The following is a 26,797-nucleotide window of genomic DNA, read 5'->3' on the forward strand; positions in this document are numbered from 1 at the left end:
ACCTACATGCCTGAGACCAATACCTCCATCCTCACTCACACAAAAAAAAATCACCTGTCCAGTTCACACTATTGTCTGTTCACTATGGCTTGTAATTAACACGCAGGATGATGATGATGTTATTATTTAAAAGGAGGAACAAAATGAAATTACTGTTTATTTTTACAGCTCTGCTCTGTGCCGACACCTCCAGTACAGTTAAGCAGCAGACAGTTTAGGAACTTTTTAGAAAGCTAACTTTGGTTCAACAACGCCAGTGTGTCACCAAAACAAATGCTGAACCACATGTACAGCCAGTCGACTGTGAAACACTACTGTTAATCCAGCTATAGGACTGTTTGAGGGAAAACCTACCAAAGCCTTCCGCATAAGAGAACACACACACACACACACACACACACACACACACATGCATTATACTCACTGATAAGCGTTTACAGCGTAAAGGGACCAACCCAGACGCAGAGAAATGGAGATGTGTACAGGAGGTTTCGTCAGTGTTTTCACCAAGATGAATCTGGTTTAAGTGCTCAGTGTGTGTGTGTGCTTAGTGCACCACACGAGGATGTTGGCCAAGTGTTCATGTATTTATTATCGCACTCAAAGGTTCTGGAATAAACACTCTTTTTGTTCAAATGCTTTGTCGTTCAGTAGCTTTAAAACCCTATATGTCCTCCTCTGTGTGTCTTTTTCTCAAATACCCTGACCCCGACAACCTCAGGTTTCAGGATGTCCAAGGTCTGCCTGGACTCCTCAACACTAAATCACACACCAACTTGTGTTTCGTTTCCCTGGAGACCCTAAATCAGTTATTCACTAAATCTTCAAGACGCTGATGGTGACTTAAGTAGCTCTATGTCAACAGAAAAAGATCCCCCATAGACAGAAAACTGCATGTTTCTGTTTGCTCATCATCAAAATTCCCCAATGACTGGGTTCCTATGGGTGCTGGAAATATTTAATTACACTTAAATATTAATATGTTGTTTTCAAGGTTTGGAAAGTGCTTGAAAGTACTTGTAATTCATGTTATGTATGCATATGACTCATTTTAAAACATGTTTTAATTTGTCACCTAAAAGTAGAATGCTGCCAAAAACCATAATTTTGTTTGAAACACAAAAACATCTCATTTAATGTGATAAAGTGAAATACTCAATATACTCTATATACTATATATTGTATGTATATGTTAGTACAGCTGTTAGATGCTGGAAAAGCTTGAATTTGAACCCTGAAAAGACAAATAAAACACTGACATTTTATAAGGCGTCCTAAAACTTAGTGGCATGTTACGACAATTCTGTTATTAAGTCACCACTCAAGACAAGGAGCAAGTATTAGTACTTGATACTATTTAAGTATTTAGTTCTGGCTCAGGAGTTCTTAACTCAATATTTATTCATTTGTGTTTGTGTATGTGCAGATATCCTGGCTCCAGCATGCATCTGTGCATGAGAGAGTTGTACTATTGGCTGGGTGTGTGTCTAATGGATTTGTCTAATGCAGAAAGGATGTGGGCCTAATCTGACACAACAGTCTGCTTAACAGGCTCATTAGGAGTTTGTAAAGAGAGAAGTAGGCACAGTGTGTAGAGGATAAACCACTACTGTGCGGGGCTGTAGTCAATCCAGAAGGACCTGCAGTAAACCTGTGATTGGCAGACTGACGGGACTTAACCTGAACAGTATGCAGGTGAATGTGTGTATTCCTGGAAATGGGATATCTGTGAGAATTTTATTGGATGTAAGACAGTAAAGAAAATGATTGCAGATGAAAGTGAAACTGAGCTGCCTTTAACCCATAAGAACCCAGACCCAGTAATACTAAAAGGAAAATTATGGGGGATATACCACAGACCAAGTGGACCACATAGAACACATTTATGATGTTTTTAATTTAAAAAAAATCTACCACTAAATGTCAAAGATCTGTTATGTGACATTGGCCGTTTATGGTATTTATGTTTATTATATTTCTTATTTTAAAAAAACTAGACACATTTTCTGCTTACAGAGACACAAATTTGCCTTTTTCTTTGCATCTCCACAACATATATCAAAATTGTGACTTTAATTTATTCAGGAAATCTGGTCAGAACAAGTTAAATGCAATACAGGATACCTTATTAACGGATTAGAATTTAATTAAATGGGTTTAAACTTAGCCTCGTAGCAAAAAATAAGCTTTTTGAAATCACTTCTTGTCAAAGTTACATGACCAGGGTGTTGAGTATGTGTCGCTTAGGGATTTAATGAGTTAAGGTGAAGCATAAAGCTGAATATGGGAGATTCTAGAAGATTTAAAGTGTTTGTTACACGGGTGTCACCATAGGTTCTTATGGGTTAAAGCTTGTTAACTGGCATCTTAACACAGCCACTCTGAAGCCAAATGGGGCAAAAGAACAGAAATATGTCCTCACTCCATCTTTATCACCTTCTCAGTCCTTTTCCTCTGTTTCTCCTATATATGCTCATGTTTTTCCCCCCTTTCTTCATAGATTTACATAGAAACCGCTGAGAAAGAACAGACCCTGACTCTTCTCTCCCACACAAACAGACTCTCTCTCTCTTGCACAAAAAGGATAGGGGAGATGTGGCAAGGTGCACCCATTTTGCACAAATTAAATGAAACCATAAAGGAAGGAGGCAGGGTCACTGGAAGGGAATGACAGATGAGAGATTTGATGGATGAATGGAAGGAAAAGTGTTAAAGGAGGAGAGCAGGGCAGGTAGAGGGCGTGGAGGTGACACACTTCTCCATCTGGCAGGTCAAGGTCTTTTCTTCTTCTCATTCACTTTTTCCCTCACCTTCTCACCTGCTTCTTATCAACTCTCCTGACAGAAAACACACTTCAATGACTGTAGAGCTCTTCGGAAGCAGTTTTACTACACCATGAGGCTGGCGCTGGAGTTAAATTTATCATTAATGTGCCTATAAAGCTTAGTTTAATTAAAACAAACTCCCCACGCTGATAAACAGCATATTAGGAATTTGCCTGGTGAAATACTCCTCTCTGTCTGCACACGCACGAATATGATAAGAAAATGTTCAGAAATGCTGAGCTAAAAATACAATAAAAAGCCTGGTCTGGCCCGTCAGCTCTTTAAACAGTTTTTCATTGCAGGATATTATTTTCAGCCAAGGCTGTATGTTACCTAGGAGGTTTAGAGGAGAAATGGCCTGGTGTTGACTGAAACGGTGAGCGAGCCAAAATTCCCTAAACTTGCACAGCTCAAGAGATTTCTGCTGCAAATCGACATAATAATTACTGACACAATTACAAGAGATTATTCTCAATGGAAGGAAATGCAGCCCTGTTTTAACGGGTACGGCTGGTCAAAGTAGCCAATAAAAGGTTGTAATTTATGAACTACGCATATTTGCATCTGCGTGCGCCTGTGACTGCGCATATTTCTGCATAATTTGAGAGAGTGGTTGTAAATCTCACTTTTATATTATTTATTGTTTCAGGGTGAAACTTCCAATTCGCCACAGAAAATTTGTCAGTGCCATAAAAGGAGCGGTGACGCGCCAGTCCCGTTGCGCGCTCAGATGTGGTCTGTGCCTTCTAATGTGTGTGTGTGTGTGTGTGTGTAGGGGGTAAAGTTTTGTGCAGAGGGCGGGGGCGCGGCTGTGAAGTCTCGTAGCTAAGAGTCTGGGCAGACCTGGTGGTTTCTGGGTGTCAGGAGGCAGTTTTGGGGGAGCGCAGTGATCCGGTGACAGCCAGTCGGCGGACTTATCCCGGGACGAAGCTACCTCACCTGCACGGAGGAAACTCTCTCTCCCTCTTTCTCTCTTTCCCTCAGTTCCCTCTTATATTGGAGGGAATAGTGCGCAGCTGGCTGTTCTTTGAGGATGGAGCGTGTCTGGGACTGTGTTTCCTCCGCTGGGATGTTTGTCCTCGGGCTGCTGTCGGCGCTAAATGGAGTTTGGAGTTTTAACCTTTACGCAGAGCATCCTACGGTTTACAAGGGACCCGAAGAAAGTTATTTCGGCTATTCTGTGGACTTCTACCAAGCTACCTCCGACAGCAACACGTGAGTGGCACCATCAGGACTGAACTTGTCCCATCAGGGTCCCACAAAAGTTATGACCTAACACCTTAAGTGTACCGTTACATCTAGTTTAACCTGCCGAGAAGATTCACTGCAATATAAATGAATCCAAATGATGTGCGGTGGGAAAATAAAACTTAAATGAAAAGAAATTAGGCTTTACCATCTCTGGATAGAAGAAGCATGAATGATTCAGATTTGTGCTACATGGATTAAAACTTGTGAATTGTGAAGCATAAAACAGTGTTTGCATGAGACAAATGCATAAAACATTCTACACTTTTTGCATGTCTTGCATGCACCCTTTTCCCTCCTACCAGATTCAGTGTGTTGGTGGGGGCTCCCAAGGCAAACACCTCTCAGCCGGGCATTGTGGAGGCTGGGGCCGTCTACTACTGCCCCTGGCCTGGACACCCCGACAGCTGCAGACAGATACCTTTTGATAATTCCAGTGAGTAACCTTTAAGCTTTTTCAATTTCTTCACATCAAGGATCCAAATAAATTCAAGACCTCCTGGAGGCCCCTCTGGGTCTAATCATGTCAAAGATTTGTGTTATTACAAGACATGGGAATGAATAACTTCACTGTTATATTTGAACAGATTGTGCGTCAGATTGTCATTGTTTTATGAGCAGTATTTTAGTGAATAACAGATTTGTACAAGCGTTTATTTCACTGATGTCCAAATGGATCCTTTTAAAGCCATAGGTGGCCCCAGATGTTACTGGAACCACTGGAGTTTCGTAACCTGTGTGTCTGGTATGTGTGTGTGTGTACGAGTTGGCACATGTGCCGTTGCATGAAAAAGAGAGATAAGACATATGGGTCTCATCAGCTTCATCTAGCTAAACAAGGTGGCTGGCGGGTTCGCTGGCACATCATGTTGATTATCGTTTTCAATATATTATCATCAATGTTAACTGTCCAATCAGCCTGTGTTTGTGCGTCTAATGTCCCTGATGCACGCTTTTCCATCTGTAAGTGTGTGTGCACGAGGTGGAGAGGGAGAACAAGTGAGAAAGAGAGAGAGAGAGAGAGAGAGAGGGGGGGGGGTAAACTGTATGCACATGGGAATTTAGTTCCCCTTCGGAGGAAAGGGGGATTGGGTGAGGTCTGCTTTTTATTAGATCTTGAAAATTTATCCCTGTCTCCTTTCCCCACCCCTTGTCTCTCCCTCTCGCTCGCCATCAGTCAGTCTGTCCCTCTCTCTTTTTTTCTTTCTCTTTTTGTGAGGATTTCTATCATCTTTGTGAGTACCACAAAGAGAGATGGAGGAGGAAGTGACCTTTTGTTGCACAGTTAACTTAAGTGGTAGTTGCTCTCAGAGAATCAGAGCAGCAGCGAGTATTCTGCTGACAGAATTTGGAAAAAGGTGAACATGAACAGAGTTAACATCAAAAACTCAAGTTTTATTTCAGAAGGTTTAGCTGTGGATGGTGCTGCATCAGCGAAGTGATACTGGCATAAGAATTTCAGCAGGGCTGTCATATTACATACACTGCTGTGTGAATATGATTATATGTTGTTAGTTGGCAGCTTGCTGATCAGCTGATGTATCAATGAGCTGCTGAAGCATGAATATAACAGCTGATATCCAATCAGCTGATGCAAGCAGCACTGCACTGTTCTGTTTTAACTAAAGGAAGGCTCCATGCAGTTCAGGGTAAACCTCCAAAGTGAGGATTATTATCTTTTCTTTCCCAAAGTTAATTATGTGTTATTTTTCACAAAAGGGTTTAGTTTCAGTGTGAAGTGTTTTGGGGAAAATTTCAGGTTTGGGGGATATAAGAATAAACACAGGGGACAAATGTGTGTGTAGCTGTGTGTGTGTGTATCTATTCACTCAAATGGGTTGGTGATTGATGACAGTGGCCACGGTGGATATTTCTAGAGTTACAGCAGAGCCTTTATTACAGGTATAAACCAGACTAAGAGACACATGTACTCTCAGGCACACTGTTACAAAACACCAGCATGAGTGGTGGACATATGTGTGCACTGTACCGGTTAATATCATCAGCCTCACATGTGTGTGTTTGTGTGGGTCGGTTGGTTTGTGTGTGTGTGTGTGTGTGTGTGGCTTCAGTGACGTTATAACGATGTGTCAATTCTTGCCAGTGTAGCAGGGGGGTTGAGACAAGGGTCGATATGCACTGCAAAAAAGCCAACTTGTATTTTTTGGCCTAAAACAGTGATTTCAGTTGGTAAAACTTGGAAATATAAATTATCGACATTTAGGGCAATAATGTAAGTTAGCACAACAAAGGAAGCCAGTTGTCTGCTCAAAGACAAGTTGGTGAGTTGTTGTTACTTATATCTTTAAGTTGGGGTTCACAACAAGGGACAATAGTTCTGCTAACTCTTATTTCTTTGTTGTGAAATTCGGTCATTAGCAAAAGCTAGCGGCTAACTGATGCTAGCGGCTAACTGATGCTAGCTGCTAACTGATGCTAGCAGCGCTGATTGTTACAGCTACAAGAGTAGCCATTAGCGTATCAATGCTAACTCAAAATTGTGGTTGCAACATTAGCTGACATTTCATAGCGGCGTTACAATCGTGCCAGAGACATTTAGAGTTGAGTAAAATCTAAAACAAAAATTAAAATATTTAGTTTAATTGTCCAACTTAAAATTTTATCGAAGTTTGTTGCCTTGAAATTTTGAGTTCACCCAACTTTTCTTTTTTTGCAGTGTGCTGATGGTGACTGATTTTTGTAAAGCGACCTGATGTTCACATGCTGATTTATTGCTTTTTTTTTTTTTAACCAATATTTTATTCATTTTTAAACAGACACAAAACAGAGAACATACATGACAGCAGAGGCAATTAAATACTTCACATAGACTGAATGATATATAGAAAGAGAGGCAAAAAATAAACTAAAATAAATAAAATGAAATAAAAAACAAATAAAATAAAGATATAGGTAGAAGTAAACAAACACAAGAATAGCAATACTATAATGGACCTTACATGGAAAGTTCTAAGAGAGTTTACTGTTTTAACATTATACATGGAATGGGGACTGTACAGCCATATCAATAAAACAAATTGTATTTATTCAAATTTATTGCTTTTTAATCTGCCAGAAAACCATCGCCTACATGCATCAATCATATAATTATTTAGAGAAATAAACACAGCTAGCATTGGCTGATAACAAAGAATATTCCCAGCTGCCATGTCTGTTCTGCATATGCACTGGTTCCAAAAAATCAACATGGCAATAGCCAAAATGTATCAAAATGATAGTGCACAAACTTATTTGTGACATCATGGTGGCTACATCCATTTCCTGAATATAGTTTATGGATTTACCACACACTCTTTAAATTACATGGTCGCCCTTAAAGTTGGAATACATTTTTTTTTACTTCTTTCCATGAAATGATTGTGACAATGTGATTTATTATTGACAGATAAAGTGTATATCTTCTCAAAACGTAATCAACCGATCTCTTCCAAACATATCACAATGAAAATGAAACCACAATTAACAGATGATTGCGTCTGAAAACAAAATTATATAACAAGAAATGTATTCAGAAGTAGATTTTAAATCAAATAAACCCCATAACAATATACTGTACACCTGTCTCTCTGCATTTATTATCTGCCTGTATGTGTGTGTAGATGTGTGTGTGTGTTTGTGTGCCTATTTTAGTGTGTGTGCATGTGCTAAAGTAAGGTGTTTAATGTGGAGGGGTCTGCACGGCTCTAAAGAGAGCCAGCTGCTCTTTTATAACGCTGGAAAATATCCACAACAGAGCAAAGACACACATACACTCACACTCAATCTGACACTTTATTGTGAGACGGCTGGGAAATGCTCATAATGTGTTCTAGTACAAGCTTGTGTGTGTGTGTGTCGGCCAAGTTAGAGTCTTAAGTGTTGTTACATTTTATAGGAAAAGCTTTGAGTGGAAAAGAAGCCTGCAGCATCCTGACAAATGTCCTGTTTCTGGGGGGCAAATGGTGTTGTGATGTTTGTTATAGGCCTGTTTAACACTGTTGCTGTTTGTTCTTGCTTATCAAGGACAAATGCTTTCCACACACACACACACACACACACAAGCCTGGATTCACATAACCACAGTTAATATCAGCTTTTACTGGCGTCATTATGAAATGTCTCCTTCATTCCCTCTTTCATGTGTTTTCCACTTCCCCTCTGTCTCTGTCTCTCTCTCCAGATAACAGGATGATAAAGGTGAATGGCACCAGGGAGCCTCTGGAGTTTAAGTCTCACCAGTGGTTTGGAGCATCTGTGAGGACACACAAAGGAAAAGTAGTGGTGAGTCGACATTAGGGCTGGGCGATATGGCCCTGAAAGAATATCACGATATTTCAGGCTATTTTTGCGATGACGATATTCTTGACGATATTACGAAATACTTTACTCTTGACTCTTGAGTATGAGCAAATAATAAAAATAACCATTTAGGGGTTCTGGGGGCATATTTTAATGAATTTTGTAAAGGAGAATAAAGGTTCTTGTATGTTTTATTTAAGGCATTTTATTTTGACAGTCTTCTTGTAAGTTCTGTGGTGGATTCTGATAACACACCATGCTCTTATTTTGAAAGCTGCATGTGTCTAGCGACAGGGAGTAAGTAGCTTTTTGTGATTAAAACAACTTTAATTGTTAACCTTACGCCACTACATCAAGAAGTAGGAACGTTGCCAATATCATGATATGCATTTTTTTTTTAACCGTAAAAAAAAAATACCGATATTATCGTGAACGATACGATATGGCACACCCCTAGTCGACATGACGTCAATCAGACATGGAGCCCCATTATCATCATACAGCTTACACACAAAATGATCTGTTCTTTTTTAACCTCCTGGGACCCTGCGTCCTCATATGTGGACATTTCATTTTAGGTTTTCTGGACCTTAATACTTAATTCTGCTTAACTATGACCTGTTGTCCTTAGTATTACACACTCTAGAAAAAGCACAATACATCAATCAGTGTAAAAATCAAATGGCAGCATCTTGGTAAAGTCAATCAGCAGCTTTGCCACCCAAAAAAGTGGACCAGGTACAAAAGCTGATCAGATTTTATGGTTAAAACTTGTTTATTTGTGCTTAATAATGTTTGTAGCTTGATATTCTGTGCAAGTTTGACTATTTTAGCAATAGCAACAAGCTACGACACTGCTAATCAGGAAGTACTCATTTGAGAACGAATAGACTTTTACTATCGTTCTTTAAGTAAGAGGGTGTAAATGTAAGGAAATAAACAGTTTATACACTGGCAAATTAATTGTGTTATACAGTAAAATTAACCCTTTTTTTTTTTTTTTTTTTCAAAAACGACTTCCTGTTCAAAGACAATGCTTAGTTTTTGTACTGATCAGATCCTACTGATCCAAAATATCTAGGACAAACTAACAATACATACCAAACAAAAGCTTGGCTCTCAGGAGGTTAATGCCTTTTAAATCAGAGCTTCTTTTAATTATTTGTTACGCAGGCATGTGCTCCTCTCTACCACTGGCGGACAGTGAAGATGAGTGGGGAGAAGGACCCCGTGGGGACCTGCTATGTGGCCGTCCAGAACTTCAGCGCCTACGCAGAGTACTCACCCTGCAGGACCAGTGAGTCACTCTGCAGCCTGCTCCAACTGTCTCCATCTCCCTTTTATTGCCCTCCGTCCTCACTTCCTTTGTTTTTCTATTCCTCTCTCTGCTGTTAGTATAAACACAAAATAACCATGACTTTAACAGACCATGTCTTCATATTCTGTATCTTCCATTAGTGTATTATGTCATAATATGGCATGATATATGACATATATGACATATAAAAAGTAATATCTCGTCCATGAGTTTAAAGGTCCCATATTGTAAAAAGTGAGTTTCACATTCTTTTATTATAAAGAAGGTTTATGTGCTGTATGAATCCTATAAAAGTATGGTAATGCTCAATCCATAGAGTAATGCACACAGCCCATTTTCAGAGACTTTAAACTGGTTTCTGTAACATTGTGATGTCACAACCAAGCTTTATATTGGTAGAAAGTGCCGCTACAGTGCCCTTATAGCAGGGGTCTCAAACTCAAATTACCTGGGGGCCGCTGGAGGAAGTGTCAAAATGACCAAAAAAGACACAAAATGACCAAAAAAGACACAAAATCATTTTAAAAAGACACAAAATAAGCAAAAAAAAACACAAAATTACAAAAAAGACACAAAATGACTGAAAAAACACTAAATTACGTATAAAATACACAAAATGACAAAAGAAGCCACAGAATTACCAAAAAGGCAAAAAAATATGAAAAAAATACACAAAATGACCCAAAAAAGACCCAAAAAAGACCAATAAAGACACAAAATGACAGAAAAAAAACTAAAATACTTTAAAGACACAAAATTACCAAAAAATACAAAAATTACCAAAAGAGACACAAAACTATTTAAAAAAAGATGCAAAATTACCAAAAACAGACTCAAAATTTTCAAAAAAATACACAGAATTACCAAAAAAGTCACAAAATAATTTTAAAAAGATACAAAGTTATTGAAAAAAGACACAAAATTACCATAAAAAAGTAATTAAAGGGACCTTCCACACACAACATGGTAAAGTGCCATTCATATAAAACTCACATTAAACTTTCATATCAAGGTGAGGGCCACAAAATATCGTCACGAGGGCCGCAATTGGCCCGCGGGCCGCAAGTTTGAGACCCCTGCCTTATAGCCATTCCCTGGCTGCAATGACAGTGCAGAAATGCTGAGTGCAGATGTAGACCAACAAACAGGAAACTTTTCGGGTTGGGGTTAAAGAGACAGGCTCTAAAACAAAGTGTTTCAGACAGAGGGTGAATACAGGTTTATTCAAACTCTACAGTATTTCCTTGGCATCAAAAAACTCAGAGGTGCACATCTCAAATCTTGCCTAAATAAACCTAAAAGGTGGGGAAATGTGTATATTTAATATGTGGTTAGATTGACTGCCAGCAGACTGGCTTATTTGTTTCTCTCCCTGGTCCTCTTGTTTCTGTCATCAGTTCTGCAAAGGGATTCATGGGATTTTCCTAAACCCCCCCTCCCCTCCCCTCACATCTTCATCTCCAGTTTTCTTTCTTTCTTTCTCTCTCACTTTCTTTTTTCAACCCCTCTCACCCTGATCAGCGATATGAGGCACCAGCAGAGTGTGATAAGGAGAAATGGAGGCTATCAGATAGCATACTGTAAACAGCAGATCAAACACAGCGCTTATCATCCACTTCATCATCCGCTCCACATAAAAAACCCCTCAGTGTTCACACTCACATACACACAGATTCCTGCTTATGGTGCCTCTAGTAATTGAAGGTTGTTAAAGATCTCTATTCTATTGTTTATGTCAGTTCTGACTAATCAAGACTAGAGTAATCACGTTCTAAACTCAATTGTTCTCCTGGGGGAAATAGCGCTCCGAAGGAAGTATTCTTTTTAATTATATGTCTCAGTATGATTTTTCTGCCTCCAACAGCTTTTTTGCTTCATCTTAATGTGAATCTACGACCACTCAGACTATTACAATAACTTACACTTGGTTTATATGTGAGCGTGTGGCGTTACACATCATTAAGCCTCACCTCAGGGTGCCTCTGAAACAGAGAGCAATTTCTAATGTGCATATAGGTTTTGTGTGTTCATGCAGATATTTAAACAGAAACACACTGCTGTGGCTTTACATGTTTATGTAAACTATGTAGGTTTTACTTTTTTGTCGTTGCGAAAGTTTCATCAGATAGACGTGATGCTCTCTGCAAAGTAAGTTGAGTGATTTGTTCCAGAAAATGTATGTTTTTTTTAAAGATTAAGTCAAGTCAAGTCAAGTCAAGTCAGATTTATTTATATAGCGCATTTACAGACGGCTGAGCCGCACCAAAGTGCTTCACATAAAAGTGCAAGAAAGTGCAATAAAATACAGAATTGGCAAAATTGACAAAGGTAACAAAGAAAACAAAAAACAAAACAAAATTTAATTTAAAATAAATTAACCCTTTGATGCACAACATGGGTAAAAAAGGACCCGCATTTATTTCCCCTGTTATTTAATGCTTGCTGTGTGTTTCTGTGCTATCTGTTTTGATATCAACTTATTTTATGATTGAATATTCTAAGTATTCTTTAAATATCTTGTTTTTGCTAAAAACAGATCATTATTTTCATTTTGCTTCTAATAATTTATGAAGAAAAAAAGTTTTTGTATTATTACATGGCTAAGTAGGCTAAGTAGCTTGCTAAGCTAACTACTTAGCCAAGAAGTTAGCTAAGGAGTTAGCTTAGCAAGCTACTTAGCTAAATACTTAGCCAAGAAGTTAGCTAAGAAGTTAGCTTAACAAGCTACTTAGCTAAAAATTGGATATGGCTCATTTTTCACCCATGTTGTGTATTAGAAGAGTAGTGACAGAAAAAGTGATTCTATTCAAAATAAATAAAGGAAAACATAAAAATTAGGATGTATGATGATCAAAAACAAACTAATTGAGGAAAACCTGGAATACTGAATGATGAATTATTGCAAAGATATAGAACATGAAAACTGTCGGGTCACTTTAGACCCATGTTGTGCATCAAAGGGTTAAAAGAAGATGGGATATTTTTTAAAAGCACTGTGGGATTACTAGGGTACACTATTCCCTAGCACTTGCCAGAGGAAAAAAAAAACTTTAATCGAATAGCAAGAGATTAAGATGCTTTTTATATTGTTTAAAAGACATGTTTGTGTGGTTTTCAGATGATCCAGATCCAGAGGGACAGGGGTTCTGCCAGGCTGGCTTCAGTGTGGATTTCACCAAGGTAAATATCTGCAGCAAATATCATGACACACATGCTGCCTGCTGTCAGAGAGCAAGCAGAGGGGTTTCTCCACACACAAGACTCCCTTCTGAGATTTATGGACACTTAGAAGATGAGAGCATGTTTGTCCCTCGAGGAGCCTCCACTCCTGCTGTGACCCATCACCTCCCAACACAATAGCCCAAACGGACACACACATACACATTCTTTCACTCTATAGTCAATGTGATCTCTAACCTCTGTCTCATGGTCCAACTCTACCCTCCTGTACAGGAAGCTGTCATTCTTCACAGGATGACAACAGGCATGACAGCAGGAATCATATGCACAGACAGTTTTACACATTATACCCCTGCTAGTTTCAAACAAACACACACAAACATCTGTCACATGACTAACCCTCACTAATTGTATTGATTCCAGGAAGGAATGCTGGTGGTAGGAGGACCTGGAAGCTTTTACTGGCAAGGTAACTGCAGCAACAGTGTTTAAACCTGCTTTTTGGTGTCTTTTTGCAATGATTTCATAGATGGGAAGGTGTTCAAATGAAGAGAATAGAGATGAGTATAACAGTCAAGAACAGCCCACATACACATGCATGCACTCACTTGTCAAATCTGCAATTTCATTACAGGAGTCTTACTTAGGAGAAGTTGGACAAAAAAATGTGTCTCTTTCTATTTCTTTGCAGCTTTCTGTAACTTTTTCCCTCCCTCGCTCCTTTGCCGCTCTCTTTCTGTAATAGTGTAACAGGAAATGGGTGTTTGGGCTCTGTAATGAGCTGATCGGGGGGTAATGGAGTGTGGAGGAACTGCCCCTCTGCCCCGTGATAAAGCACAGAGGGGCTTGGAAAAGCTTCAAGGAGACACAGAGAGTCAAGGCCGGCTGCAGGGTTGAGAAAGATACAAGGAAAAGAAGTGGGGAGAATTTCAAGATTGATAGAGAAAGAGCAGGGAGGACAGCAGGAGCGATAGAGGATCGCTAAGGAAATGATAGAAGAAAAAATGAAAAGTGAGAACATGCAGAGAAAAGAGAAAAAAGATGGATCTTCTGCTTGATAAAGGCAGTGCTGAGGTCGGCTCGTTTGCTGGATATCCAGGGCCCGTCGACGCAGAGGGATGAAGTGTCTTAATAGGTGTAGACACAGCTAGTGTGTCAGAGTTCAGCTGCTGGAGTGTGGCGCTACTCCCCCAACTCCAGGTGTGTGAGAGTGTGTGTGTGTGTGTGTGTGTGTGTGTGTGTGTGTGTGTGTGTGTGCGCTGTCCAAATTTAGATGAGCTCTGCAGCTGTGTGTAAGGAGCAGGCAGACAGTTATTAATCAGTTGCACAAACTAATTTTTCTTTCCTTTCTTTGTAACCCCTCATCTGTCACTTCATTTGTTTAGAAAGATGGAACAAGACTCTTTGGCTGCACTTTCTACGGCGCCAGTGTCTATAATGCATTATAAACATACTTATAATGCATTATAATCTGCTTATAGCAATGTATAATTATAGTTATGAGCACCAATGATTATTCGTAATGCTTTGTTTCAATAATCACAACACATAAATAAGTATATAATTATAATTATCAGGTCAAATATAATACTTCATAATTGCTGGTCACTGACTGACATTGTTTTTTGCAAAAATCATGTTTATAATGCATTATAAACATACTTATGATGTGTTACAGGGTCATGATGTGTTATTATTTTGTCATAATAATAATAATGTCATAGTTTTCATAGTTATAGGGTTAAGGTAGCGGGTTAGACTAGTTAGATCCTAACCCGATAATGCATCCAACTCGATAATGCTAATGCTAATGCTAGTGCCAATCCTAACCCGATAATGCATCAAAAGTGTGTTAATAATGTATAATAATGTACAGACATGAGCTCTCAGTCAGTGACCAGCAGTTATGAAGTTTCATGATACTTGACCTTATAAGTTAGCATAAAAGCCATAAAGAGGGAAAGTTTCTCAGTGATGGATATTTCAAAGCTGCTACACATTTTTTTTACATAATTTTGGGTTGTTGTTTGGCATTGCTGCTGTTATTTCATATGGTTAAATAATAAATGTTCAAGCATATAAGACCACAGTAGACAGCATCACAGACAGCTTAATGGACTGCTCTCTCTCTCTCTCTCTGTGCCCTCAGCGTGGCAAGGCTGGCTGCCTCCAGTTAAAACACTTCCTCCCCATGTTTATAAAAGCACTCAGCCTGGATTTTATGGCCTCTAATATACAACGATTATCTTCAGCCTTCAGCCTGAGTCATCATAAGAAAAACCTCTTTTATATACAATCTTGTTATCTCTGGGTGTAAAGGACACTTCAAATTAGCTGCAGTGACTTATGCATCTGTGTTAACAGTTTGTAACACGGTGTCTCATTAATCAGATGGCGGTTTAATAATGAGTTGATATAGTGATGTGTTATTCTGGGAGATAAACTCGTAGCGCAGTGTGAGAGAGAAGAAGAGAGAGAAGAGGTGGAGGAGGAGTTGGAGGGAGGGTTAGAGGGCACATTTTACTCTCCGTGAACGCAAAACACACACACACACACACACACATTACCGAGGATTTATGGAAGGTTGAGGGCGGCCGTAGATAAAATCATTTGTTTGTTTGACCTCTTGTTCAACAGCAGAGGAAGGGTGTTGTTTGTGCTCACTCACCTATAACTCAGAATCCTCGCTGAGGAGAGGACAGGCGTTTTCTTGAGGTTTTTTTTCAGGAACATTGGAGTATTTTTCTAGCTATTCCTCTGCCAATGATGTGTTTTAGCTCTCCTCAGGGAAGACTTCCATGTGTCGTTAGCTCTGTGCATCTTTCATGTGGAGCAGCTCTAGCACAGCTATTCTCATCCTTGGGGTCGGGACCCCAATTGGGGTCCCGAGATGATTTCGGGGGGTCGCCAAATCATTTTGGAAGTCAGCTCTGTCTCCACTGTGTTAAAGTGTTCATGTGTTTTAGTCATTTTTGGTCATTTAATGTCTTTTTTTGGTGATTTTGTGTCTTTTTTTGTCATTTTGTGTATTTTTTGGTGATTTTGTGTCTTTTTTTGGTAATTTTGTGTCTTTTTTTGGGTGATTTTGTCTCTTTTTGGTATTTTTGTGTCTTCTTTTGGTGATTTTGTGTCTTTTTTGTCATTTTGTGTCTTTTTTTGGTGATTTTGTGTCTTCTTTTGGTAATTTTGTGTCTTTTTTGGTGATTTTGTGTCTTTTTGGTAATTTTGTGTCATTTTTTGGTCATTTTGTGGGGGTTTTGGGTGATCTGAACTGAAACTAAAATGGGGGTCGCGACTCAAAAAGAACTACTGCTCTAGCAGGTTTCTATAGCAGGGCAGTGGTGCTCCCTTCATGGGGTCCGAGCTGAAGCCACTGGCCATGAACAGATGTGACTCTCTCACCCTGAGTGTTTGTTTTTCTTTATCTCTATATTTATCTGTGTGTGTGTGTTTGTGCAGGTCAGGTAATGACAGCGGGGATAGCTGAGATACTGAACGGCTACTCTTTGAAGGCAGTGCTGAGACGGGTTCCAGGAGAGAAATACACTCGAGCTGCTGAAGACACACACGACGACAGCTACCTTGGTAACATGCATTTATAAAGCAAACACACGCAAACTGACAAACATCTGGATCTGAGCAGTCATATACAACATTACTAGGGCTGGGTATCACTTCGACTGAAATAACCCAGTACCAAGTATCTTCTCCAGTCAAACACTACCTACGTTCCATCCTTTTTGTAGCCAGATCTAGAAAAAAATGACTATTTGTGTGGTTTTGCTTGCATTTGAAAGCATGACTATACTACACAAAGAAAACAGTTATTTTTGTATGATTGGTACTGATTGAAGAAAACGCTATCAAATGAAGTATTCTATTGGTACTGGTATCCCTTTAAAGGTACTGGTATTTTTTAACAATACCCAGCCTTGTAAACTACATGACACATAAAATTTACAGTTTCCATAGAGCAGTAGTTCTCAACCTTTTAGAGTCGCGACCACCAATTTAACTCTCACACGCACAGTTCAGATCACCTAAAAAAGAAACAAAATGACCAAAAAAGACACAAATTGACCACAAAATGACCAAAAAAAGACACAAAATGACCCAAAAAAGAAACAAAAGTACCAAAAAAGACACAAAATGACAAAAAAAGACACAAAATGACAAAAAAAGACACAAATTGACCACACAATGATCAAAAAAGACACAAAATGACCAAAAAAGACACAAAATGACAAAAAAAGACACAAAATGACAAAAAAAGACACAAATTGACCACACAATGATAAAAAAAAAAAAGACACAAAATGACCAAATAACACACAAAATGACAAAAACACACACAAAATGAACCCAAAAAAAGAAATTAAGTGACCAAAAAGACTAAAACACATTAACACATGAACACTTTAACACAGTGGAGACAGAGCTGACTTCCAAAATGATTTGGCGACCCCCAGAAATCATCTCGCGACCCCATAGAGCACTGTGCACAAAGTTTCTAGTACAGGGATTTTCTCCCATATGTCATAATTTGCAACCGTTTCCTCTCTAGGTTACTCTGTGGCAGTGGGAGAGTTTACAGGAGACTCTGAACAAGGTGAGAAAGCCAACAATTCATTACATCTAACCACATGCTGCGCCAGATGAATCCCCCACTAACAACATCAGCAGGAACCCTGCAGCACCGTCTGAAACACTCAACACTCTTCATGCTCTCCATGGCTGGAAGCCAGCAGCGCTGTGAGGGCTGAGCGATAGGCAGCGGACAGCTGAGTGACAGTGTCTCGGTCTGAACTCGGAGGCAGTAATGAGAACCGTCTCTGTATGTCTGGGTCGCGACCCTGAGGGGACAGGACTTTGGGAACTGCTGATAAAGGGATTTCCTCTCCTTCATTTTAACTGATTAGAATGATTAGTGGCAGGCTCCGCAGACCTCTTCAGGTCTAGAGTAAGTCCAGAATCTCTTCTGGACTTGAAATATTAGATGGAAAGGGAGACAGGCATGCACACACAGCATCGTTTTATTAAAGCCGTGCAGGTGGGGGACAGTGCCTTTGAGTTCATGTTTGCTGAATCTTTCATGTGAAAGACCGAAGTAAAGTCATAGAAGTTGTAATAACGTCGGTCCAAAGAAATAATGGCCATGATACAGATGTCATACAGATGTCTTTGAAGGTTTATTGCATCATCAATGTCCATAACGAGGTACATTATTATTATACATAAACATGGAAAATAAACAAGGAAAATAACCGTGTGTGCCACTTGGACCACATGTAGAATATCATTACTCTGAAATTGCATGTTCTTAATCTGCTACCATGTTGTTCTGACCCATAATGCAGCATACATGACCTCACCATCTTTAGGTGACCTCACATTTCCCACAGTGTAGTAAAAACTTTACATACAGGGCAATACATTTTAAATTAAACATTTTAAGTACCCTATAAACATTAACATATCAACCTTTTCAACAGCATTTTTAATCATCGTTTAATGACTTTATGAACTTAAATTATTATGAATTTATGTCTGAAACATGCACAATAAACACAAAAATGAAACTGTTATGATAACTTTTATTAGCTCTGTCAAGGAGGCGATGTATTTGGCTATGTCTGCCTTTTTTTCATGAGACTTCGGTGAAACTCTTGCAGCATGTTTTGCATTCATAGGGTGGCAATAATCGAAAAATCAGTTCCAGACTGTGAAAATTCACATGAACGACCCCTTAAGTCGCAAAAACAACTCAGAAAGTCGCCACACACTGCTACACATTTAATGTCTCACCTGATCAGTTTCTTTTTCTCTCCATTGTCACGCAAATGCTGGAAACAGCTATCAACATGTTGTTTAAATACTCACATCTTTGTAGCATCCATGTTGTTTCCACATTAAAAACTTGGAGCTCATGAACATGCCGAAGTCAGAAGAATCACTTACCAACTCTGGAATGGAAACATCTGAGATGCATGTGAACGCACCATTGGCCTTGGCGGCGGTCTGCGATGTCCGTGTGACATTCTAGTTTTTCTTCATTCACTCATATGCACACTCTGTTGTGTTGCCAGCAGTGTGGCAGTTTAATTCACTCTATATGAACTTCAGGTGCTACTGACGTTCATTCACATGCCATCAGTTTGTCAGTGCTGCAAATGAAACACACAAGTAATTTCAACAAAACAAGCTCAGCTCTTTTATTAAAGAAAATATGGAAAAATGTGTCCAAACACAGTCATGCCACATCATTTTTTAAAACTATTTTTATTGCTTTCTCTGCAGACACTGTCACCACACTGACTCTTCTGCTGCATGAGACCCTCTTCCCCCAGTGTCGCCTCAGCCTCCCATTCATAATTTCCTGTCTATCAGAGCCTCAATGCTAATCACCATTTAGTGGGATCTTTGTGGGACAACCTCGCGTTTACATACCCCCATACCAGCCCTGCAAAGGCCCTGAACCCCCTCCGGCACAACACATGTCAGAGGGTCTTAAAGCGAGCCTTAAGAGGTTACACATGCCTGTGGATGTGTTGTGTTGTGTTGTGGTACGAAGCTTGTTGTGGTCTTGTTCCCCAAACCCTCTTCAGACTGGAGAACTGGTCGTAACTGGGAATTCTGAGTGAAGATGGAGCTGGGAAGTCCTGGTTTATAAGCTGGTGGTTGAGCCTTTTGGGTAGAGCTGCAGGGCAGGAAGGGGGGACCCTGTCTTCTCTCTCTGGGTGGGTCCCTCAGATCGTCCCTATAAGTCCACGGCGCCGCACTCATCAATCAATACACAAGCAAAGAGCACCCAATCACTCAGTGTGTTCTCAGCAACACTTGGCCCTTCTGACAGGGTGGGCCGGGTCACAGATTTGAGGGTTCATGCCTTTGACACAAGCCCCTTTCTTTCTCACACAAATGCTAATTTAGGGCTTCTTTTGTTTTTATGTTTCCCAGAGCTGATAGCCGGAGTCCCAAGAGGAGCACAGAACTTTGGATATGTGAGTATGAACTGACAAAATAATCCAAAAAACGATATTTGTTTGGTAATTTTGCAGCAACAGCATTGTTACAGGTGACAAAATGATCTCTCTTAACAGATGTCTGCATATGAATGGAGAAATTAAACAAGATTTTGGTATCAGAAACATTTTTAATTTAATTTGTAGTCCAAGTGGTATTGACGAATTACATTTTAGATGGCTTTGGTTTGTATGTAGGTAAACCGTAGGGAGCAACAGATGATAGCCAGTGGAACCCACTGGCTATCATCTGATGACAATTTAGCTTTTTGTTAGCTTTTTTTAAAAGCTGCATTCACATGCAGATATGTATTTATAGAGATCAGTAGTAATGTTGTTCTTTTCACCCTTCTCACATCTCAAGTTGCATATCAGACTGTGACACAGAAGTCTTGGCCCAAATATCCATCATCCTTTATCTGTATATCTACTTATATCTACTTATATCGACACTGAAACCCCAGAATGGTTGGCTGTTTCATATATCGTCATTACTGATTGGTTGGATGAGTATGAAAATGAATATAAATCATATGCTATGGCCTTCGCAGTCGCCAGATCGTAGTGCTGTTGAAGACCTTTGGGAGATTTAGGTGCATTCAACACACCATCCTCATCCTCATTTGCTTCTGTATTCTGTATCTGGCTTCTGTTTTCTCTACTGTCTGTATGCCGTTTATCAACAGGATATTTCCTGATGATGAATGTGAGGCAGGGTTTGTTCTGACTGCAATAAGCAGTGTAGTATGGGCTTTTTGTGCAGGCACATGCACACAGTCAAGTCTTTTAGATTCATCTGCTTTTAGTGTTTGATATAGGACTGCAGCTTTTACTGTACACATATGTACAGAGAAATACTGTATGTGTGTCTAGGTAAACTGTAGTGAGTCTAGTGTCCTCTTATGGGAACACGTCCCCAGGGCTGACAGTGTCAATCCTCCCTAATGACACACAGCTTCCGCTGCATGTGGAGGGCGGTGACCCCACCTAACCCCACTAACCCTTCTCTACACACACACGACCCCTAACCCTAACCTGCAGTGCAACCGCAGGGCTCACCACACCGAGCACACACACACACACACACACACACACACACACACACACTGCAACAGTGTGTTTCATGTCTGGAGATTGTAGCTGGTGCAAGAACGCTCCTTCCTGTACAGACAGAGCACTGTGAGTGTCATAGAGGAGGAGGATCACAGCTCGCAGTAGGGGGGAGTGTTTTGGTAGGCCATGTTAGAGGCCAGACACTGGAGTAGCTGTCAGATTTATTCTGACACAACTGTGCATAAAAAGTTAACATTTAATATTTGTCTTTACACATCCTCATATGTCTGTGTTCCTAAGTTTATCCCCGGTTGAGACATCTGTGATTGGGTCAGCGTGTATCCTCCTGCATGTGTGTGTGCATCTGTGCATGTGTGTGTGCGTGGAGCCCCCCGGCTGTCTCCATGTGGTTGTTATTTTAGGTCTTATGAAGGAATTCTCAGCCTCCCCCCTCCATTTCTCCCCACGACCGGGGTTAGGACGGGGGGAAGGAGAGAAAGATGAGGGGGGAAATGGTAAAGGCACAAAGATGATGGTGGTGGGGGAGGGCAGAGACAAGAACAGGGGTTTCAGTAGAATAAAAGCTTTTTTATGCGGTTTCTGACTTTTTCCCAGCATTCTTCATGTGCCTGTTTGTCAGACTACTTGGTTTGCTCCTGGAGCGCTATGAGGACAAGGCCTGCTGCTTTATTAGTCACGGGGAATTGTATCTGACAGTGTGTCTGCTTGTTTTAGGTGGCAATGATCAACTCCACCAATCTGACCTTCATCCAGAACTTCACAGGGGAACAGGTAGGAACATCAACACACCCTTCATCACAGTGTGGCATATTGCAGAGCTGCCTGTAAACTACTGAACCCTGAGCACCAGCTGATATGGATTTTCTTCCATTCTTTAAATAAATTCAATTCAAATGGGATGAAAATGAAATTAGATCAAAATCATGAAACCATATTGGGTCTAAGGTTAAAAATACACAGGTTCCTTTCTTCTCCTTTCCCAGATGGCCTCCTATTTTGGCTACTCAGTAGCTGTCACTGACCTCAATGGAGATGGGTAAGTACAAAATCCCCCTCACACTCCAGACACATACTTTATTCTGTCTTTCACAGCAATAAAACTGTGGCTTATGTCTCCAGGACGGACGACGTGCTGGTTGGAGCGCCCCTCTACATGGAGAGAGAGATGGAGAGCAAACCCAGAGAGGTGGGGAGGGTCTACCTGTACCTGCAGATGGCCCCGCTCACTTTCTCCAAACCTGTTGCCCTCACCGGCACGCACACCTTCGGGCGCTTCGGCACGGCTATAGCACCCCTGGGAGACGTCAACCAGGACGGATACAATGGTACGCTGAGAGCACGATAGGCAGAAAGAGATGGAGAAGAAAGGGAAAGAGGAGATATAAAGGAAATTGTAGCCAGATGAAATTCATCCGAGAAACGAAAATATGCAAGATGAGAGAGACAACAAAGAGGGAAAAGAGAAGGAGATTAGAAAATTATACAAAATTCTTTCATATGTTTTGTGTGGCGGTGCATGAACCCCTTTCCCCGTGTGCTAGTCTGCACATGTGTGGCTGGTGTTTCCAGGTACACTCGATGGCAGACTAATCTTTTTCTGGACTGTTTTGTCTCTGACTGAGGAAATCCTATCAGATGCTGCTGCTTAAGAAAACTTTAAGCTCTTCAGCCAATCAGGAAGTGCGCCGATGAAAGGTTGTCTGTGTGAACTTGTTTCCGCCTGTGATGATCCAGGATAAGGCCATGTGTTTGTAAGTGTGTGTGTGTTGGAGTTATTTTTAACTCACCAGATGTGCCCTGAGATAAAATCATCTGGGAGTTTCTGTCCTGCAGCCCAGAGTTCATTCCTCTTCAATGTGTTTGTTTTATCTTCACATTGATTGGACAAAGACACACACACACACACACACACACACACACTCACACAAATGGGGCAGCCTGCAGCCCAAATGCTCCATGAAGCTCGTTTAATGCTTCCTTAAAAATGAATGAAGTGATGTACATCTGGCCCTTGTATGGCATCAATCCCACTGATTTATGTTTTATTTATTCATGCACCGGCTGTGTTAATGTGTGTCCCACCCCTTTAAACCCTTTAACCACCAGATCAATAACCATTGGATCAATACTGAGGCTTTCTCTGGTCTGAGGCATAAATCACATCAGGCTGTCTGTCAGGATGTGAGTGTCTCTGAGGGGTGGTGACGCGGCTTCAGAGGAGATGGAGCCGAAATGGGGACTTGTTGAGAGTTAATCTAATGAGTACAAGTCCATGTCTGTGCATGATTTCATTATTCGGCATTACATTATGGCATCACCATGGAAGCATTGTGATCAAAGTTTTCAGCAGCATGTCAAACTTCTGCTTAAAAGTCTACCTGTGTCATCTTATGCGTCCGTGAATAATCACTGACAGATCTCTTTCCTGTCTGTGATGACACAGAGGCTCTTCAATACTCCGTTTCCCAAATTCTTCACAAAGCAGAACCATCCCCATGTCCTCTCGTCTTCATCACTTCATGATGTCAGCTGTGTGAGGAAACCTTACAATTAAGCTAATTCAATTTGCCATGTGGCTCTTTTTGTTTTTACCAACACTGTCTCTCTGTCACCATCGCTCTCAGAGTGTCAGCCTGTTTCTGTGTGTGAGTAACACTCTCATATAGTTCTGGTCTCAGTGATCCCAGTGGGTGTTCTGCTATGTTGTTGTGGATGTCTGCATTGTGTGGGATGCTGCCTCGCAATGCCCATGAGCGACTTTCACATTATTTGAAGACTTTTATTTTTTTAAGTAAGATGTTGTTTTTTTTACACGGCTATTCAGTTATGTACACATACCCACACATAGACATACTGGCTCGACACACACAGGCTCATATATACACTTGCATACACACATGGTTGCATTTATCCTCTCTACCCCACAATCTGCTTCATGTGGAACTAGTTGTTTAGGCTGAGAGAGAGGGGGTCCGGAGACAAACAGGATGTCTAGAGGTGTTTGGACGGTTACAGCACTGAAGATACTTTAGTGCAGGACAGTGCAGTGTGTTGATATTAAGAGGTTAAAGAGTCCACAACAAAATATGTTTGGAGAGTAAAGAATCTACTTTTCATATGAGAACAGGTGCTAGCAGTAGGTTCATTGTTTTATCCCTGTTTTCATGTGCATATCTTCTTACTATGAACAATAGGGTCACATATTTTTTTTTTTTTACATTTATTTTTATTGAGCGCTGATAGTACAGAACATGTACAAAAATACAACATTCACAAAAGAAAACTTGGACCAATGCTCACATAATTTTTAGTTTTTTGTATGAATTAAATTACAGTTAAAAATGAAACAAATAAACTGGTGACAGATGAATGAATAAACCCGGCTGTAGAAAATGTTACTATGTGATGTTGTTTATAGATGTGTTAAGAAGTTAGTAAGTTAGGTGAAGTGTGTTTCAGAAGTGGGACAGTGTTTATTAGAGACAAATGGAGATTTAGTCATTTGGTACTTTACTTTTACTGCTTTATTATGTTTATTAGAGATTTCGAGTTTATTCTTTATTAATTTGTATATTTGTTATTATTCCTTTGATATAGAAAAACCACACATGACCTTGCCTGCAAAAAGAGAGAAATAAATCACCTGCACTAGCCATCACCTGCCTCATCATTTGGACCCTCTAGATGTTAATTGGCCTTAAGTTGGTGCTCTGGCCGGCACTCCGGTGATTATCACACTCCTGTGTGATAATCACCTGAACTAACGCCTAGTCCCAGTTTCTTCACTACACCGGCCATTATCAGAAAATAGTTTTACAAACAATTGCATTGACCAAGAGAACTATCTTCTCTGTCCTTCAGGATTCCTTTGACTTCTCCCAATGTGACCAGCTCAGACAGCTTCAGCTGCTTTTGCACAATGTTCCAGGCAGAAGGCGCAGCATATTTAAAAGTTAGAATAGTTTTCAGGGGTTGAGTCGAAGACACCTTATTTGAAGTCTTGCACTTGTCAGTCTTGAGGTCTCAACCTTATTAGACACAGAATTGTCCTGGTCTCAGACTTAGCTAGTTATCAAATTGTTCCTGGCTTCTGATTTGGGATCAGTTATACAGGAAAATTTCCTCAATCTTCTTAAAACATCGGTAACTTGTGTCTATTTTAACTCCTTAATCACTATGTTAGAATTCGGAAAGACACTAGTGCAGGGGTGGACAACCTTTACTAACTAAAGAGCCACTGTTGGCCAAAAAAAAAGAGAAAATCGCGGAAATGGAGCCGCAAACCTTATATTGAGCCTAAAATGAAAATTAAACGGCCTAATAAGTCTAAATTAGCCTACCAACATTATTAATTGTCACATTGAGCATTTATTAATATGATTTTGAAATCTAGTCTATCTCGGGGAACTCAAAACTAAACTCAAAGTTGGCAAAACTTAAAGGTTAAGGCGCCGGTCCGGAGACTTTGTAAGCTATTAAGCACATTTTAGTTGACTTAAATGTCAAAACCTTTTTAACATGCTGTAAAAAGGCTATACAATTTTACAATTGATGAATACAAATAGCTTTTGGTCTACACCATTGATAAATTAACATTTTAGTGTAAAAATATGTATATAATTTTTTTTGTCTCAGCCACGGGGAGCCCCTGCAGGCGGCCTAAAGAGCCACATGAGGCTCTGGAGCCACAGGTTGGCCACCCCTGTACTATTGCCTATTAGGGTTTTGAACAGGATTTGATTTGCTCTGGACTCGGTCCTGATTTTGTCTTTACTGACTTCGACTTGATTAAGTAGGTCTTGACTACAACCCTGCACAAACCGTGCCCAGACAGAAAAGCCAGAGATGAGACTAAATTAAAAGATGAGTAAAACAAATGACGGTTAAGAAGAGGTTAATGACCATTGGACCATGGTCCCCCAGTGCAGGTAAAGGCAGGTCAAGCTCTTTTCCTCCTTTCTTTCCTTCTACCTGTATGTTTTCCTCTGCTTCTGCCTCAGAGGGGCCTTAACCTTACTGATGTCTAAACCATGCGTTGGTGTCCTCTCTTAGACGTGGCGGTGGGCTGTCCGTTTGGAGGCGAGGACCGTGGAGGCAGGGTATTGATCTTTAACGGTAACAGAGACGTGTCCTCGCAAGGCCTGACGCTGAGCCAAGAGCTGCGAGCAGCCGGGACCCCCAGTGGCAGCCTGCCTGGATTTGGATTCACTCTGAGAGGAGGCCAAGACCTGGACAACAATCAGTACCCCGGTAAATACTCACACTCAACAAGTCAATCCTTCTCCGCTCAACTCCCCATGTTATAATCAAAATTCTTTCTCAACTTGCATTCCTTCGCTTTTCCACTTTCCTTCCAGCTCCTCTCATTACAGCCTCCCTCCTCTTCATTCTTGACCTCCACATTTCATGGTTCCCCCTATGCACTCCTCCAATACCATCCCCATGTTTTCCTGTATTGCCTTCCTCCTCTTCTCTGCTAAAGTCATCAGTCAGAAGAAGGGGGTATAGGGATGAGTGCCAGTGAACTGCTGCCGCATCCATTCTTCGGGGATTTACAGTACTCAAGAAGGAGAGAAAACACAAGATAGAGAGAAAGAAAGAAGTATAATAATACATTATCCGCATGTTCAGTCTGCCAGACATTCAAGCCTCTGCACATATCCCTAAAAAAAACTGTGAGCAGACAAAGCAGCATTCAATCAGATTACATGCACGCAACTTTATACTTTATGTGCCACCTACTTTCTTTACCTCAACCTTCTGACTTTACAAAACATATTAGAAGCTTCACTAAAATCGTAAGAAAAGAAGAGGATATATTATACGAGGGT

At 40.4% G+C, this 26,797-nt stretch overlaps 1 protein-coding gene across 1 annotated transcript in view; it reads left to right on the forward strand.

Moving 5' to 3' along the window:
- The first annotated feature begins 3,713 nt into the window (after positions 1–3,713).
- Positions 3,714–26,797, forward strand: part of itga8 (integrin, alpha 8) — a 62,265-nt gene continuing 39,181 nt past the window's right edge. Inside the window, exons 1-13 of the mRNA XM_059338702.1 lie at positions 3,714–4,040; positions 4,379–4,509; positions 8,254–8,354; positions 9,546–9,669; positions 12,809–12,870; positions 13,294–13,339; positions 16,330–16,455; positions 17,435–17,479; positions 19,828–19,871; positions 21,681–21,737; positions 21,950–22,002; positions 22,086–22,291; positions 26,019–26,216. Of these exons, the coding sequence (XP_059194685.1) occupies positions 3,859–4,040; positions 4,379–4,509; positions 8,254–8,354; positions 9,546–9,669; positions 12,809–12,870; positions 13,294–13,339; positions 16,330–16,455; positions 17,435–17,479; positions 19,828–19,871; positions 21,681–21,737; positions 21,950–22,002; positions 22,086–22,291; positions 26,019–26,216 (1,375 nt within the window). The 5' untranslated portion in view covers positions 3,714–3,858. The remainder of the gene's footprint in view (positions 4,041–4,378; positions 4,510–8,253; positions 8,355–9,545; positions 9,670–12,808; positions 12,871–13,293; positions 13,340–16,329; positions 16,456–17,434; positions 17,480–19,827; positions 19,872–21,680; positions 21,738–21,949; positions 22,003–22,085; positions 22,292–26,018; positions 26,217–26,797) is intronic.

Source organism: Centropristis striata, chromosome 8, assembly GCF_030273125.1.
Source record: "Centropristis striata isolate RG_2023a ecotype Rhode Island chromosome 8, C.striata_1.0, whole genome shotgun sequence".
Lineage (NCBI taxonomy): Eukaryota > Metazoa > Chordata > Actinopteri > Perciformes > Serranidae > Centropristis > Centropristis striata.